Source organism: Paramisgurnus dabryanus, chromosome 9, assembly GCF_030506205.2.
Source record: "Paramisgurnus dabryanus chromosome 9, PD_genome_1.1, whole genome shotgun sequence".
In the NCBI taxonomy this organism is placed as follows: domain Eukaryota; kingdom Metazoa; phylum Chordata; class Actinopteri; order Cypriniformes; family Cobitidae; genus Paramisgurnus; species Paramisgurnus dabryanus.
The window spans coordinates 25,527,781-25,544,234 of record NC_133345.1 but is presented as its reverse complement, the minus strand read 5'-3'; the positions used below and the strand labels follow the sequence as shown (position 1 = coordinate 25,544,234).

Below are 16,454 nucleotides of genomic sequence, written 5' to 3'. Positions count from 1 at the left end.
ACGCCCGTATCCAAACCCCGCTGGCGTGTACGTGTGCAAGCATGTGGGTGTACGGTTTTTCCTTTAGCGTTAGTTAATATTTAACTATACTCAGCAGTTTGTGTGTCTGTGTGAATGCAGGAGAAGGTGGGCTTTGCACTTGTTTGTTTGGTGATGATGCCCTGTCTTGACATTGCGAAGTGTTGAATATTTGAGGGTTGTGAGTTCTTGTACTGTACCGAGTGGAGTGATGTAAGGGGGCAGTGTTCATTGGCGCAGAGAAACTCTCAGAGGTGTAAGAAAAGCCAGTATCATTCATGTTGTGAGATGTTCTGGGACATGAAGCAGAGTATTACCGTACTATTGCTGTTACTTGGAGTTAGAGATTTGAACAAACGCTTAACCTTAACTCTTAATTTTTTTACATAACTTGTCCCACAATGTTTGTGCTATACGGATATAAACAATACTTTAAATAGTGGAGTATATCTCAGATTTACAATAACTCTTTCCCCGCCATTGACAAGATATCTCGTCAATTAAGAGAAAACGCTTCCCCGCCAATGACGAGATTTTCCGTCTTTCCGCAATACCGCTATTATCCACCAGGTGGCGCCCTTCCGCAACTTTTTAAAACCGGAAGTATTGCCCTATGGCAAGCTGCTGCATGTCTGTGTCTGTTTTAAAGATCGCTCTGAATGGGATCTCTATGAAAAGTCCGTCATAAAAATGGAATTATCTCTGCTTTTTCCTCAAAATATGGTGTTTTTGCAAAAACCTACCCATATTCAAAAGCTGATTGCAAAAGAACCACTAAAGGTAGGATAAAACTTTTTTTTTTGTTTGAAAGCAGAGGGTCTGTTCTTTCATTTGGTATATTGTATGTTTATATATTTAAAGAAGAACATTTTCTGGAAGGCATTAAACTTTGGTGAAAATCATGAAAAACGCTGGCGCTGGCTGGCAACTTTTTTTTAAAAATGCTGGCGGTGAAAGAGTTAAAGGAAGGACTGGAGTCATCTAGGGATCTTTATATCAAAAATACTGGCTTCTTCTCTGCAGGGTTCCCACGGGTCCTTGAAGGTTTGTGAATCTGGGAAAACGTCTCAGGTTACGTATGTAACTGTTGTTCCCTGAGAAGGGAACGAGACGCTGCCGTCTTTGGCAATATTTCAGATAGCGATATACTTTCTAGCTCCCGCATCACCCTGTCTTTGATGTTAAGCCTCACTATTGGTTGAATTTGATATACACATTCAGATGCACTTTACCCTTGGAGGCGTCCCCAAAGTGTCACCGCAGTGATGCAGCGCGAGTTCCCTCGAAAGGGAACTGTAACAATGTATCTTAAACGGAAACACGATGTACCACTCAGAATACCCTAGCAACCGCACCAATGTGCCATTACAAATAGCTTAAACCATTATAAACACCTTAGCAACACCCTGGCAATCTCCCACCTATTGTGGTAACATCAAGATTTTACGTTTACGCATGTGCAGACGCTTTTATCCAAAGCTCCTTACAATGCATTCTATCTGATATATTTTGTATCAGTATGGATGTCATCCCACAATTTCTTTAAATGATGTAAATATTAAAAGTGTATAAAAATCAGTATCTATACAAACCAAAGCATTTTGCTTTTATAATCTACATTATGACGATCGGTTTTAACAAGCGTACAGTAGAAGCACAAAAAGCTGTTCATAGGATCTTTTCCATTATGCATCAAATCAGATTTATAATGTGCATAGAGAATTTGTCTGGTGTGCTATGAATCAAGTTTGTGTGCTGTAGATATTGATATAGGTTTCTATTGTGATGCTCAGTTTTATTAGTGCATGTGTGTGTGTCCCAGCTGCCCTTGCGTCTGGAGTGGCAGTGTATGTTATTAGAATGGGGATCTGGGGGGCTCTCTTCAGAGCCCTAACCCCAACACACACTCACACATGCCTTCAGCTCCTCAAATCCACCTCACCTGCTACTGATTGGCTGGTTGGTTGAGGGGTTGTCAGGGGACTGCAGTATAGTGTCTCTAGCTAAAGCTATGAGCCCTGTGTTTAAAACAGCCTACTCTACGAAAGACCACGACTGTAGTCTGCAGTCAGATAGAAACACGTGCTGGAATTCTGCTGGGGTCGTGGACTGGTGGGCCGTGATTTGATCTGCTGCTAATATGAGAATAGGGACGATGGTGGGAACTTTGCGAAGAGTTAATTCTGAGTATGAAGTATAGAAACCACCCGCTAATGATTCAGTCTTAATATGAGAAGAAATGGCTGCTTGTTCAGTTTACTGTGTCTAATACAACACAATTCTAATGCAAATCTAATTGTATTGGATGCAATTCATTTACATTTGATAATAGAAGTTTATGTGATCCATTTCCATTTGGGCTGCATGAATATTTTTTAATGTAGCATAGCTAAAACTGTGCAAGGGATTTCTTGTTCCCAGAATGCTTTACATGGGACTGTATGTATAGAGTAAATGCTTAAATTAAGTGTGGTTTTATGTGCAAGATGAGGCAAGGGGGACACTTTTAAGCGTTTAATGCTGCATGCGCTATTGCTTGTTAGTAGTAAACGGCAAGATTTTCAGTTAGTTTTACCAGTGTCCAATTTTTTGCATTAAGATTAAGAAAATCCATTTCCAATACGTCACATCACCGTCCACAATTGAGTTAACTTCAGCCAAAGCGATTATATTTTGATTGCATGCAAACAATAAGATTATGGCATATGAGATAAAAGCGTGCTCAAAGTGTGTCGTGGAGTTATGGACTTAAATTTACGCACCGTTTTCAATGGAAATTCTTCAGGCGGTGGGTGGCTGGTAGGCGCTCAAGTAAACTAGAATCGGGGGGGACATGTTTAAGTTGTTTACCTGTTTGCATTTGTTTTGTTTCAGTGCCCTCGCTGAGACGGAGATTCAAACAAAGCTCCGGCCTGGCGAATTCAAATCAAAAAAACTCACCATGGGGCGACACTAATCTTCAGAGTAAATCAACACATTCACATTCATTTATTACGACATGGGACACCGGTCGGAGCCGCTCGCGTACGCGTGTTTATGTTGAGATAAAAATGAAGTAAATGCCTTTTTGCAAATTTTTTAGCGCACCCACCCACATTCCTGATTCTGTCACGAAATACCCCTGCTTGGAACAATCTATAAAGTGAAGGAACGAAGGGAGGAGGAAGTGGGGAGAAGGAGAACTTCAGCGGGGTGGCACATAGGGAGATATGGTGTCTGCTCTAAATTAAATAATTTAGGGATTGGCATGAGAGAGAGAGGAAGAGAAAGGGAGATAGGGAGGGGGTACGAAAGAGAGAACGAGCGAAAAAAGATGTCTGAATGTCCACTGGGATCACTTTAAAGCCTTTTCTCATATCCATCTCTCATGGTAGCCTGTTCTTTTAAAGGGATAGTTCATCCTAAAATGAAAATTCTGTCATCATTTACTCGGCCTCGTGTCATTCCAAACCCTGACTTTTGTGAAACACAAAAGGTCAATTTTTTATAATATCCTGGCCACTCTTTTCTGTATAATAAAGTAATCGTGAACAGGGACTGGGCTGTCAAATCCCGAAATGACAAAATGGCTCTAAAAAAGTATCATAAAATTTATCCACATGGCTTGTCCACAGTATTAAACAGCCAAAAATGTAAGCTTTTATGGTACCTTTTATGCTACTTTTAATTTTTTAGCTTGACAGCCGCAGTCCTCATTTTCATTCATTATATCAGAAAAAGTGTCCATGATATTTCTAAAAAATGTGACCCTTCCTCTGAAATAGACTGAGGTCTCTTAATCTAATCATGATCAGTATTAAAGGATTAGTCCATTTTCTTAAAAAAAATCTAGATAATTTTCTCACCATCATGTCATCCAAAATGTTGATGTATTTCTTTGTTCAGTCGAGAAGAAATTATGTTTTTTGGGGAAAACATTCCAGGATTTTTCTCATTTTAATGGACTTTATTGGACCCCAACACTTAACAGAGTTTCAAAGGACTCTAAACGATCCCAAACGAGGCATAAGGGTCTTATCTAGCGAAACGATTGTCATTTGACAAAAAAAATGCACTTTTAAACCACAACTTCTCGTCTATCTCCGGGCCTGTGACGCGCTAGCGCGACCTCACGTAATTGCGTAATGATGTAGAAAGGTCACATGTTACATACATGAAACGCACATTTGCGGACCATTTTAAACAATAAACTGACACAAAGACATTAATTAGTATCATTCGACATACAACAACGTCGTAACGGTCCTCTTTCTCCACACTTGTAAACACTGGGCGTAGTTTCACATACATCATCCGTGACCTCTTGACGTGATGACGTATTGCGTGAGGTCGCACTTGCGCATCACAGGACCGGAGATAAACGAGAATTTGTTGTTTAAAAGTGCATATTTTTTATTTTTCTTGTCAAAAATGACAAACGTTTCGCTAGATAAGACCCTTATGCCTCATTTTGAGTCCTTTAAAACTCTGTTAAGTGTTGGGGTTCATTAAAGTCCATAAAAATGAGAAAAATCCTGGAATGTTTTTCTCAAAAAACATAATTTCTTCTCGACTGAACAAAGAAAGACATCAACATTTTGGATGACATGGTGGTGAGTAAATTATTCAGATTTTTTCAAGACTAATCCTTTAAAGATATCAAGGTTATTTTTCACACAATGTAAAAGAATGATTTTATATAGAAAACAGTAATTCACAAAAAAAGAGTTATGGTCACAAACTTCAACAATAGACAGAATGTTCAGAATGACACGAGTGAATTTTTACGTTTGAGTAAACCATTTCATAACAAGAGAAGTATACGGTAGGGCACAACATGAAAACAGGCGAGAGGAAAAAAAGCTGAAATGAAAATGTGAAGAAAACCGAGAGAAAGGAGGGGGTGTGTGTACGACACATGCCCCAGTCAGATATGACAGTTGAGCAGGGTTGTGCTGTGGCGCTACAGCTCGGCGCTGCGTGGTGTGTGTTGTTGTCTCGCGTGCGGGTTGCCAGCTCGGGACTGGAACTGTCGTCGTTGTGACAGTGACGTATGAGTCTTAGCGCTGTCGGTGAGATGACTCTCGCTGCTCCGCGCTCTCAACGCTCGACGCACATGCGCGCATACACACACTGAGCACAGCTGTGATCTGGAGGGTTTGGGAACAGTGGATACTTCACTCTTCTTCGTTTCGCTCATTAACATAACATAACAGATGAGAAGACTTTATCTAAAGATGTGACACTGGAACTAGACTCAATTACATTTGTGCATTTGGCAGATGCTTTTATTTCAAAACGACTTATATAGTGCATTAGAAAGTATATGTTTTCAGTACGTGCGTTCCCTGGGGATTGAACCAACAATGTTTATGCTGCTAATGCAATGCTTTACCGGAAACACTGATTTGTAATATACCATTAAAGTATTTCAGATGTACTGGAGGCTCAATCTTGAGTTTTATAGTGTGTAGAAGTCAAGTTGTAAAAAGGGTCAGCAAGAGGGTTTAAAATTTACATTTACGCATTTGGAAGATGCTTTTATCTAAAGCGACCTACACTGTGTGCTCCTGGGAATTAAACCCACAACCTTTTAAGCTGCTAACCCGGTGCATTACCAGTTGAGCCACAGAACCACGTGTAGCAAACTTACGAATGCGTTTGCTTCTTAAAAAAAACCTTGTGTAACGTTTAAAGTGGACTTCAGGGGAAACAAAATTGCAACCTAAGTAGTCCTTAAAAGCACGACTCCTGTCTCAATCTTTCTCCTCGTTTTCTCTCTCTCTCAACACGCAGTTACACACATACTAGTAGGGGTCTCTCTCAACCTGACACTTTTATACAGCAGCTGGAGTCTGACAGCACTCTCTATAAATCACACAGACATGTCAGCACACCTCACACACTCTCCTATTCTCTTTACTTTCTTTCTCCCTCTCACTCTCCCCGCCAGGCTCACATTTTGCAGTGACAACAAAGTGTTGACGTTGACTAGCTGTAGATAACGCGCGCTGGCCCCCTCTCTATCTTTTACTTTCCCCGCGCGCCGCATCGCTCACCGCGTACCGCGTGTTCGCTCTCTTAGTTTAGGGCTGCTTTGGAGTCAAACGTCCTCCCTGAGGAAAGCAAAGCGGGGTGGTTTTAGCGAGGCTATGACATGGAAAGAGAGTATGTGTGTACTTTGAGTGGCAGAACATGGCTAGTGTAGCGTAGCCGTGTGTTAGCCTAGCGCAGCGCTATGGCCCATGACACGGCCCTGCCGAGGCCACGTAGCTCATTGCGCATTCGAACCTCCACACTCCACAGATCTCACAACCGTGCAACTGTGTGCATGCATGCGTGTGTTGTATTTTCTTTGTAGCCTGTCAGTTTGTGTATCTGTGTGTTTGCGTGCTTTTGTATGGTGGCTGAAGATTGGGTGAAATTTTACATCACAGACCACCTACATTACCTCACTTTACTTAACAAAATATTTTGTGCGCTGGGAATTATTTACAGACTAAGACTAGGAAAATGTATTACCGTATTTTCCGGAGTATAAGTCACACTTTTTTTCATGATCAAATCTAAATATTATTTCACATGAACCAAGAAAAACCATACCGTCTACAGTCGAGAGAGTCCGCTTTATGCTGCTCCTGTATTTATGTTATTCAATGGATTTAGTGATGTGGAATGACTTCGGGACCTTTTTGAACTTGATTTGGCTTGTCATGTTAATTTAGCCTATTCAGCCTCCCAGGTATGTTCTGTATGTAATTGTGTATCGTGTAAATAACTGTTTACGTTACTTTAACATCTACAGACACCTATTCAGCCTGCTGTTCTGTGCTATTGTTTAGTTGAATAACCTGCCTTTCCAGATTAAATGTCTGTTCTTCGACTTAAATTTTGTGAAATCATTTTCTAAATAAACGCGATGTATAGTCCAGTGCGACTTATAAATGTTTTTTCCTCTTCAAAACACATTTTTGAACTATGCTACTATCCAGAGCGACTAATGCTACGTACATACCTGTACCAAACACGGGTCATCGCGTTACTCGCTCTAGCCGCCCATAACGCATCATTCGCATCTCCCCACGCGAGGACGCTTCTGATCGCGTCTTTGCATTGACTTTGTATGTAATGTACTCGCACAAATCATTGAACTCGCGTCTGGTGTTAACCCACAGTCATAGTTTGGAAAATACAATAAGTAAAAATCTTTTTAGATGTAGCTCAATTGGTAAGCATTGCATTAGAAGCGCTAAGGTCATGGGTTCGATTTCCAGGGAACGCATGCTGAAAAATATAAAAATGTGTAGTTAATGCATAGTAGAGGGCCGGTTGGCATGCAAATATTTTTCGAAAATTACTGCGAATATGGGAGGAAAGCTAGTAAATATAAGTTTGTTGGCTTCGTCCATCTTTGCTTTTAAGAGGAAAAAAGGTCATGCTGTGACGTAACGATTTTCTATTGGTCACATATCTCCACGTGATACGAATTTGCAGGTCAAAATTCAACAGACTTGAATCTGAAATGTGAAATGAGCATGCGTTTTCAGTCTGAAGCATTTGCATGGGTATGTATGTAGGTCAATGGAACGAAAAGTGTAGTGTGAGCACCCCTTAAGCTACTTTGGCTATTACAATGTTGGCATTTTTATCATTGTAAATAATTATAAGAATTGTTCTGTATACCAGTCATGTATGTTGACTTTCAGTACTAGCTGTACTCATTACAAATATGTTTCTCAAGATTACATCATGGAGCTGCTTATGTGCATCACTGTATAATTAATCCCCCAAACATTTAGTATTTATTTGGCAACCTGGTGTATGACAGGGACATACCAGTGTCGGATATACAGTATGTATGAGAATGAATAGAGCATGCATGAGGGTGTATGGCTGTGTGAGTGTGATAAATGTGAAAGGCCGCTCTGGAGTATGAAGGTGTAGCGGGAGGTCAGAGGAGGTTAGTAATAGTAAAATCACTCCCTCTGCTCCCTCACCTCAGACGATACCGAATCTGACTGGTATCACCTGTACTTTCCTTTCTACTGATGCTGCAGGCGCAGACCAAATTCATTAACCTGTGAGTCTTTTGTGTCGCACGTACAAAATATAATAGGAGTCAACATGCATACTCTTCACATACACAGTACAACTAATATTAAATTGAACATTTTAAACGTCGCCTCATTTATTTGGGTGTCTCCTAAATATGTGAAATGGACTTAAATCTGTTTTCTCGGCTCAAAATCGTTGGTAGTGAAAGCCTTTGAACTGAGAATGATCACGTGGTTGAAAATTAGTCAACATCGTAAATTCAAACTCACCCCTTCCACTAGAGCAACCCAACTCATTGGACGGGTATGATAGTTGGTTCACTAGGCCACCGAACTAAGTATTTAGGTTTATTTTTATCCGTTTACATTCACACGTACGCCTCCGGTGGAGCACTTTTGCACAGTGGCCATTAGACACCAGGCGTAGCACACTATACAACAGGACACAGTTGCAGAGGAGGTGCTAAATTCGGCACAGGCACTGGATGGAGAATGGTGTGAGTAGGTGGGAAGAGGGAATCCAGGGGCAGGGCAGGGGGGCATTTATTTGTAGCAGGCTCCCAAGCGAGTTTCCTGTCTCTGGGAGGTGAGAGCTAGGAGCATACGAAGCTTTAAGACAGCCCATCTGCTAGTCTCCGGCCATTGGAAGACTGTCAAGCGGGTCTAAAAATAAGCCACTCTAAAGTGCACCAGGCGGCAAAGGTGATTTTTCATTTTGTGTTAAAAACGGAGCAGAGAGGGACACACTTGCGTCCTAAGAGCAAAAGCTGCACTCGCTGTCCTCCCTCCCTCTCTCTCTCACTCATAATCATTCACATACTCATTCTCTCTCGCTCGCTCTCGTTCACCCTCTTTCTTTTAATTTAATTCAGAGTGCTTTATTTGCATGACTAAATTGTTTCGTATTGCCAAAGCAATAACAACGGAAAGCAGAAATTGAACAAGGAGTGGAACATGGAAACAATAATAGTGCGCAAAATAAATATATTGCTGTGGGTTGGATGGGGTCATTTTGAACAACTTTAAAAAATTGTGTGACTATGTTTTCAAATTGGGAAGATTATTGTATAGGTTTTTTATGATAATGTTTTCCTGATGATTTATATTCAAGGCATTCTGTGAGGAAATGCGTCTCGGTGTCTCAATCACTCCCAGGTCGATCTCTTCTTCACTTTCTCATGTTATCCTAACAGCTTCAATGTTTCCTCTTCTTATCGGCAATACACCATGCAGACAGACTCGGCAGAGAGCACTTTATAAAGCCAATGAAATATAGAGACAGACTGTCTGTTCTTTTTGTATATTTGTGTGAACATTTAGATACAGTAGTACAATGTGTTTTTATAAAATGGTATCTGTCTCTCTGTTATGTGTGTGTATGTGGGCGTTCAAGCTTTTCGTGTAGCATAGAACGTGTGTGCCTTTGTTTTCACTGGGGAACAGATGATTTGCGCTGTTCTGAGGTCAGTTCATAGACGTCTGTAATTCCAAAGAATCCTGTAACGAAAAACAGTTTACTGACAGAAAGCCCACCCTCTCACACAACACCTCTCTCTTTCCGCTCTAGCAGAACGAGCCAACACATTAGAGTTTCACTGACACTGCACCATCCCCAGGGGGCACCACAGAGCCAGGAGCCCGGGGCCCTGCTGCGCACACACACACACACACACACGCGCGCACTCAAACACACCAACAGTCTTGATTGAAAGTGACATGACAGCCGCTCGGTCCGGCGGTATGTGCATGCTCTGTATGTGAAAGAGGCTGTGTAGGGAAACGTAGATTTGATTTTCCTTTATCTTTATCTCCCCACAGCTCCCCCCTTCTTACCCCCTCCTCTTCTTCTCCCTCGGTGAGTGCAGCAGTCTCGCAGTCACTGCATCAGTAATGTGACTGGGCCATATTTCCCAGGAGTGCACAGCTCCGCAGGATTTAGCTTCTCTTTTATAACCAGTTTAGGAAAACAATGACAGCGTAGATATTGACTGAGCTCGCTGGGGCTGTTCTGCCCAGCGCGCAGCCTCCCCCTGCCCCATCGCCCAGCCAAGGGGGAAAGGGAAAGGAGGCTGTTCCGCCAACTCCGCACCCTCCCCCCGTTGCTGCGACGGAGGGCCGGCTAGACTCGGTGGAGTTGCTTTCAGGTGTGCCGCGAGGCCGCGTGTTTCTGACTGCTAGCACAATGTCAGAAATAAAATTACGAGCTCATAAAACTGCACTTGAAAATCGAGAGGAACTTGTCGCGTTTTAGTTTCAAATAAGTGACCGCATCAACCATTTGGACTATGACAGGATAGCAGCACCAGGTTTCGTCGGTTACGTCCAAGCGCATATTTGCTTTGTATTACAGCTCTTTCAAGATTGTTTAAACAACGTCGACATCTGTCTGTGTTCCCTACTTCTCTCTCCCTTTCTCTCTCTGTCTAACTTCCACCCTTCAAGAATATATCAATTACAGCTGCATTGCACTGATGTCATATTGCGAGTCATTATCAGATTCAGAGACACACACCATTCCAGCGATCGATCGCATGCGGCTTAATCGATACCGCTGCCCCCGACGACACGCTCAGATGAAGAGAACAAACTGCGACCAGCCCGAAAATGTGTTTGTTCCAACACACTGATTAACTAATTTAAACAAGTGTTGCTGGTTTGATCGCCCACACATCAGCTGCCATCTTTCAAGAGAGATATCGAAGCGATGGAAATAGATATGTTTGCATGCGTGCCGGCCAGATAAACAGCGACAGTGTGTTGCATTTATGCGCGCGCGTGTGATTAGACACAACAGATGTATGATACCACAGTGGGTCGTATACGCCAAAGATCATGAAATAGGCCAAGCTCTGGATGTTGATTGTGGCTAGTGGCCATGCACGTTGCGGCACCTAAGTGTTTTTCGCGTGAGCACTGTACGTTGGCATGTGTGCGCGCGTCTTTGGGGGAGCACATGTCTTTTGTTTTAGCGAAGTGAATGATCTATATGTGTGTGTGGAAGTGTGTGCGTTAGGCTGGGCTCCCCGCACCCCGCCAGTCCTACTGTGCAGTTTCCATCAGGCCACTGCAGTGCTGGTGTAACCCTAGACCCCAGGGAACAGCTCTGCCTCTCTGTCCCTCCACCTCCAAATCAATACGGCTCCACACAACCCTGACAACCTGGGGGAGACGCTACACATACACACTCAATCACACACTCCCTTTTCTTTAATTTTAGACGCATAGAAACACTCTCTTGTTTATGGTTCATTTTAAAGCAAAAATAACAGTGGTCTTTTTCACAAATAGACTATTGTATAAATAGCTAAAACTTTATTCCTTTTTCTAAGCTCCGTACATTACGCTTATCGTCGGCTCATCTGACAAAATGTAAATGTTCCCTCATTTTACATCACTTTAGATATAAGCTGCTAAGGTCTGCTAAATGTATAAATGTTAAATCTATTAAGTAAGGAATAATTGACGACGGGCCGTTGAACTATTTGAAAGTAATGCACACCCAAATCAGTAATGCGGCACGACACAAAGCGAGTGTGCATTATTTTCAAATAATTCAAAGGACCGGAGTCAATTATTCCGCTTATACTATGGTTACCACAGACATTGCTCTGGTGGTTATTTTAGACATTTGACAGGTTAGGTGTGCATTTTACGAAAAATAATCAACATTTTGGACCAACAGTAAGGGTCAATAAATGTGACCCTGCCTGCCACCTAAAGTCATTTATTGGGGCTTACTGTATTTTAAATAAAATGATATTTTGTAATAGAATATGACATTGATATCTTTAACATTGGCTAAGTACGGGCATGTCAAAGATTGAAATCGGTGAGTAAAATCAAACTCCTTATCTCAATATCTCAAAAACAAATTACTACAGATTTTTTAATGAAATAGGTGTGCGCTGGGCAAAAACTAACGCGAGGTTAGTTGTAACACGGACCATTTACATTGTTGCACAAGGTTGAGCGATTTGTATTTTTCTGTGTTGTTTTCACGCTGCCAAAACACTGTCTCCCGCAAATTTATGGAAAGGTTTAATGTCTTTCCATAGAGTTATTGATGAATGAGTGTTTTGGTGGCATGCAAGTAATTTTTTTCATCATTGTTTTTTTTTGGGGGGGGGGGGGGGTTCTGAGTTAGGTGTGTAAGATACCAAAACCAATGTTATGTCATCTTAATCAGTGTCTTGTTGACTAAAACAGCATAATTTTGAAAAATGTCTGCAGGGATAGGCTTGAAAATATTTTCACCGAGCGAGGTTAGTTGTAGCGCTGTGTTACAATTAACCCCTCAGCACTTATAATATGAAAAACGCTAACGTTAGCATAATATTTGCTGTTGTTTTGAATAGGCTACACACGAATGATTGCTGGCTGCCACCAAAATAAATGTGCCTGTCTTATCAAAAATTGTGTGTCAAAATTGATTTTTATTCATATATTTAATATTGATTAAGTAAGGTCACGTCAAAGATTGAATTCATAATGAAATAAATGGCTAAAATCAGACTTTGATTTTCATTATCTCAGAATTTGATTTTGAGACTTTAGTATGGTTTTTACAGACTGGGTCACATATAATTTTTAATAATTGTGCTCTTTTTTTTATCACATATTTAGAAATTTGTATCCATTTATAATTGAACTGTGGTTACATGAGGGATGAATAGTGTAGATACCTGTCTATTATAGACAGATATATAAACAATATCCACTTCAAGTATATACACAAAATAGTATTGAAATATTTCCCTGCAAACTTAATTTTTAGCAAGTGTTACAACAAACCCCCTGCCTGTTACAATTAACCCCACCTATGGGGTAAGTTGTAACGTTTGTTCTTCTGTCATGTTTGGTGTAATTGTCCATCATTTGTAGCAGAGATGTGTGTGTTGCTTATGTAAAAATAGAATTAATCAAACTCAAATATTTTTTTACTTATTGAGCCAAAACCAAAAAGCATTAGGCTGTGCCCCGCTCTCCCCTATCCCTTTCGGTACACACATCTTTATAAAATGCTATTTTTTTATCCTTGCCTCTTATCCTCAGATATGGGTGCTCAGCAGTGATATACACAATGGTTTATATCATAACTTTTATTATTATCTGTTTTAGCCGGCTAGAATACTGTATTGACCCGCCATAATTCAGAATGGAAACAGTCTGTTTTATAATGTGAAATTCTTTATTCCTAATTTAAGATGGCAAATACAAGTCACGAAGATTTTAGGAGTGCCAGTATTGAATGAATTGTTAAGATTAAACAACATGAGATTATTCAAACTATTATTATAGTGTTGTTATTGTTTTTGTTGTTACGATCATCAGCATAAATGAAAAGATGGGCAACCCAGATGTTAATTTGGTCTCACGTTGAGCTGGCTTATCAGGTATATTATGACAATGGCTGAGTTGCATTTGGCTGTACAGCAGGTGAAGATTGAGTTTTAAGGGGGATCGGCTTTGTAGGGAATAACTGATAATTGATGGAACAGCGGCATGTTCTCTGGGACTCGGCTAAGGCAGGTTTGGGTAAATTGGGTCGTTAGTTGCTCTTGACATGTGCATGTGGGCAGGTACGCCGTATTGAGTCATTGCTCATTGTCTTTCCGAGTCCCAGGATTATTTTGAGTCGTATGCCGGAGTTTCACCGCGTTGTTGCTTTTTTCCATTTGGTTTTGCAGCAATTTCAATATGTTAAACAGGTGCTTGGTGATGAGGACAAATGATTTGCAATATGTTCGGTTCTGTCTGATATTCACCTCTGTATTCATCTTGTTTGCCTCTACGGCGACGCTGGAGACTTGAGATATAGACAAGGCTGGCCTCTGCTGGAGGGGGGCTGTAGTGCAGGCAACCCAATGCAAAAGGAGAAGTGGTTTGCTCTCATAATGGGGTCAGTGGCTCCCAGAGAGATGCGTCTCCTCGCTCAAGAGCCCTCCTCATGCAGAAGGGGTGGGAAAAGAGAGACACCAGGATCGAAAAGATGGAGAAAGCAAGACACACTTACCTTGATAGGCTGCCATTGGTTACTCGGTCCGGGGTTTTAAGACCCAGAGATTTGGCTTTCCTCGGATGAGAGTGCCCAATCCCTTTAGCCAGCAATCATTCGTAAAATAAGAGCCCAAAGAATAAGTATTTATTAACAAAAAACATGTTAAATCCCTAAGATTTGTCTGTTTTTTTGTTGGGCATAAAAACAGCCTATCTCTCTCTCTCAGAAAGATTAATCTTGGAAAGGAGCTTTGAGAGGAAAAGGGGGATGATTGCCGGCTCTTCTCTGGGAATTGTGTTTATGGTCCAGGGAAAAGCATGCGGAAAAGCAGAGCTGTCGAGAGACCGCAGCTACACAGTAATCATTTAGCCTGTGCATATCTGCTCATCTTTAACCCTTTACGCTTGCAACGGCTGAAATCTGATTGATCCGTTTATGTGATCATGGTTTTGGGTCAAGTACGTGGTTTTATACTTCATTTGTGTGCTGCCGTACATGCAAATGTTTTGTTGTTATTCTGAACTGTTTTATCTTCCATATATCTTTTTCAAAAGGGATTTGATGTGTTATTATAAATGTATGTTTTGTGCTCAAGAGTCCACAGAAGGCCTCGTAAGGCACTGGGATGATTTAAAATATTCATAAATATGTATTGAATTGTAATTTAAGACTCCAGAATAAACAAATCATTGTTTCAGATTGCATTGGCGATGGAAAGCTCTAAATCAAATAATATTTGTGCTCTCTGCCTGGTAAAGTGTGCGTGTGTGTGTGTAGTTGGGTGTATGAATGGGATTTTTAAGCACACATGTGCCCAATATTTAATGGGAGGGTGTAGAGAAGAAAGAAAAGAAGAAGAAAGGAAGGTGTTCACTCATAGCTGCAAAGCTTGAACTCCTCTGTCAAAAGTGGAGCTGCTAGCCTTGAGATGGACGGACAGGCCTGGTGGGTAAATGGAATGAGAGAGATGGATAGAGGGAGAGAGCGAAGGAGACGGGTGGAGGTGTGGGCACGTAGCTTATTATTTCTCTCCTCATGTGTTCTCTTCTGTTCCCCTGCAGAACCACACACTGAGCCAGCACGCACAGTGAGACCGGGCCCCGCAGGACTCCCGGTTCAGCCTAGAACCCCGACCCAGGCCCGGTGGGGGAGGAACATTTCAACATCACAGCCAATCAAAGTGTCATTTGCTACTCACATGTAAAACTCTAACGATTCCGCCACCAGGCGCAGCTATTACGAACGGTGGGGAATGAATATTAATGGGATATGCTATTAAAAAAGAAAAGGAGAGAAAAAAGGAGATGGAGAGAAAAAGGTATTCTACGTGCAGTATTTTTTCATCCCTTCTTTCTGGTTGTGCGTTCCTTATTTTCCCCCGTTTTCTTTATGGTTTCTCTTTATTTTTTGGACAAAGAAAAAATGGAAGGAAAAACACCCTCTGCCTGATTTTAATCTCTATAAATGCATATCTTGTCCTCTGTTGCTTCATGTATCAAACTTCATACGTGCCAATTTTGTTCTTTTAATTGCATATATTCTCGACCCTTTTTTTTAATTATTTGTACCATTTATTTCTTGCAGTAAATAGGTACTTGTGCTGTGCTGTGATTGCTTGCCAGTCGTAATGTTTTTCCTTTCTATTATTATTATTATTGTTATATATTTTCGTTTTTCTAATTACAGTAAAAAGACAAAAAACATATAAAGAAAAAATAAAAAACATAATGGTTTTGATTGGATTTTCCAGTACATGGGCCTTATGGATGTTGTAAAAATGAATATCATTGATTTCAGTGCAACTGGATGATGTCTGCTTTTTAAATGTGAATTAACCAGATTGCAATAAACTAGTACAGTTGAAAATAAACAAATAAATAAATCATGAATAAAGGGAATCCATGAATCTGAAGTGTGTTCTTTCAAAGAGAACTGAATGCTTTTTCCCATGATGCCGTGTCAACTTTTCCTGTCATGCTTTTAACAATAAATATTAGTCGGCTAATGCTACTCAAAACATACGGATAAGGTGGATTTTCAAAGCCTTACAATAACAAATGATAAAAAAGCGAACTCTTGGATGGGGGTGTGTGAATCTCTTGTGTTTAATGCAGGCTTATTTGTTTTTGCACTGAGATATGAAAAACACACAGTGTAAGTAAATAATGATGCTGTTATTAGCAGCATTAAAGCATTGAACATATGTTACAATAGATACTGTTATAAATGTTAAAATGTATAGAACTAATTATAGTCGTCTGTTTACGCAGAATGATTAAATGGCACCTGCCTGAGAGGAGACAAGTGAAGCCCATATTTTATTACTTGTCACTTTTTTACACAAACTATGATTCATGCTGTTTTTATGGTGTTCAAATGAATGTTGGCAGCAAGACCATAATCAA

General features: G+C 40.8%; 1 protein-coding gene across 3 annotated transcripts in view; it reads left to right on the top strand.

Moving 5' to 3' along the window:
* The window catches only part of znf423 (zinc finger protein 423), a 160,184-nt gene extending 144,162 nt beyond the window's left edge, over window positions 1-16,022 (top strand). For 2 of the 3 annotated variants that reach the window (XM_065283298.2, XM_065283296.2), the window contains one exon: window positions 15,111-16,022. In XM_065283298.2, the coding sequence (XP_065139370.1) occupies window positions 15,111-15,140 (30 nt within the window). In that variant the 3' untranslated portion in view covers window positions 15,141-16,022. The remainder of the gene's footprint in view (window positions 1-15,110) is intronic. The other variant, XM_065283297.2, reaches the window with a different exon arrangement.
* The last annotated feature ends 432 nt before the right edge of the window (window positions 16,023-16,454 follow it).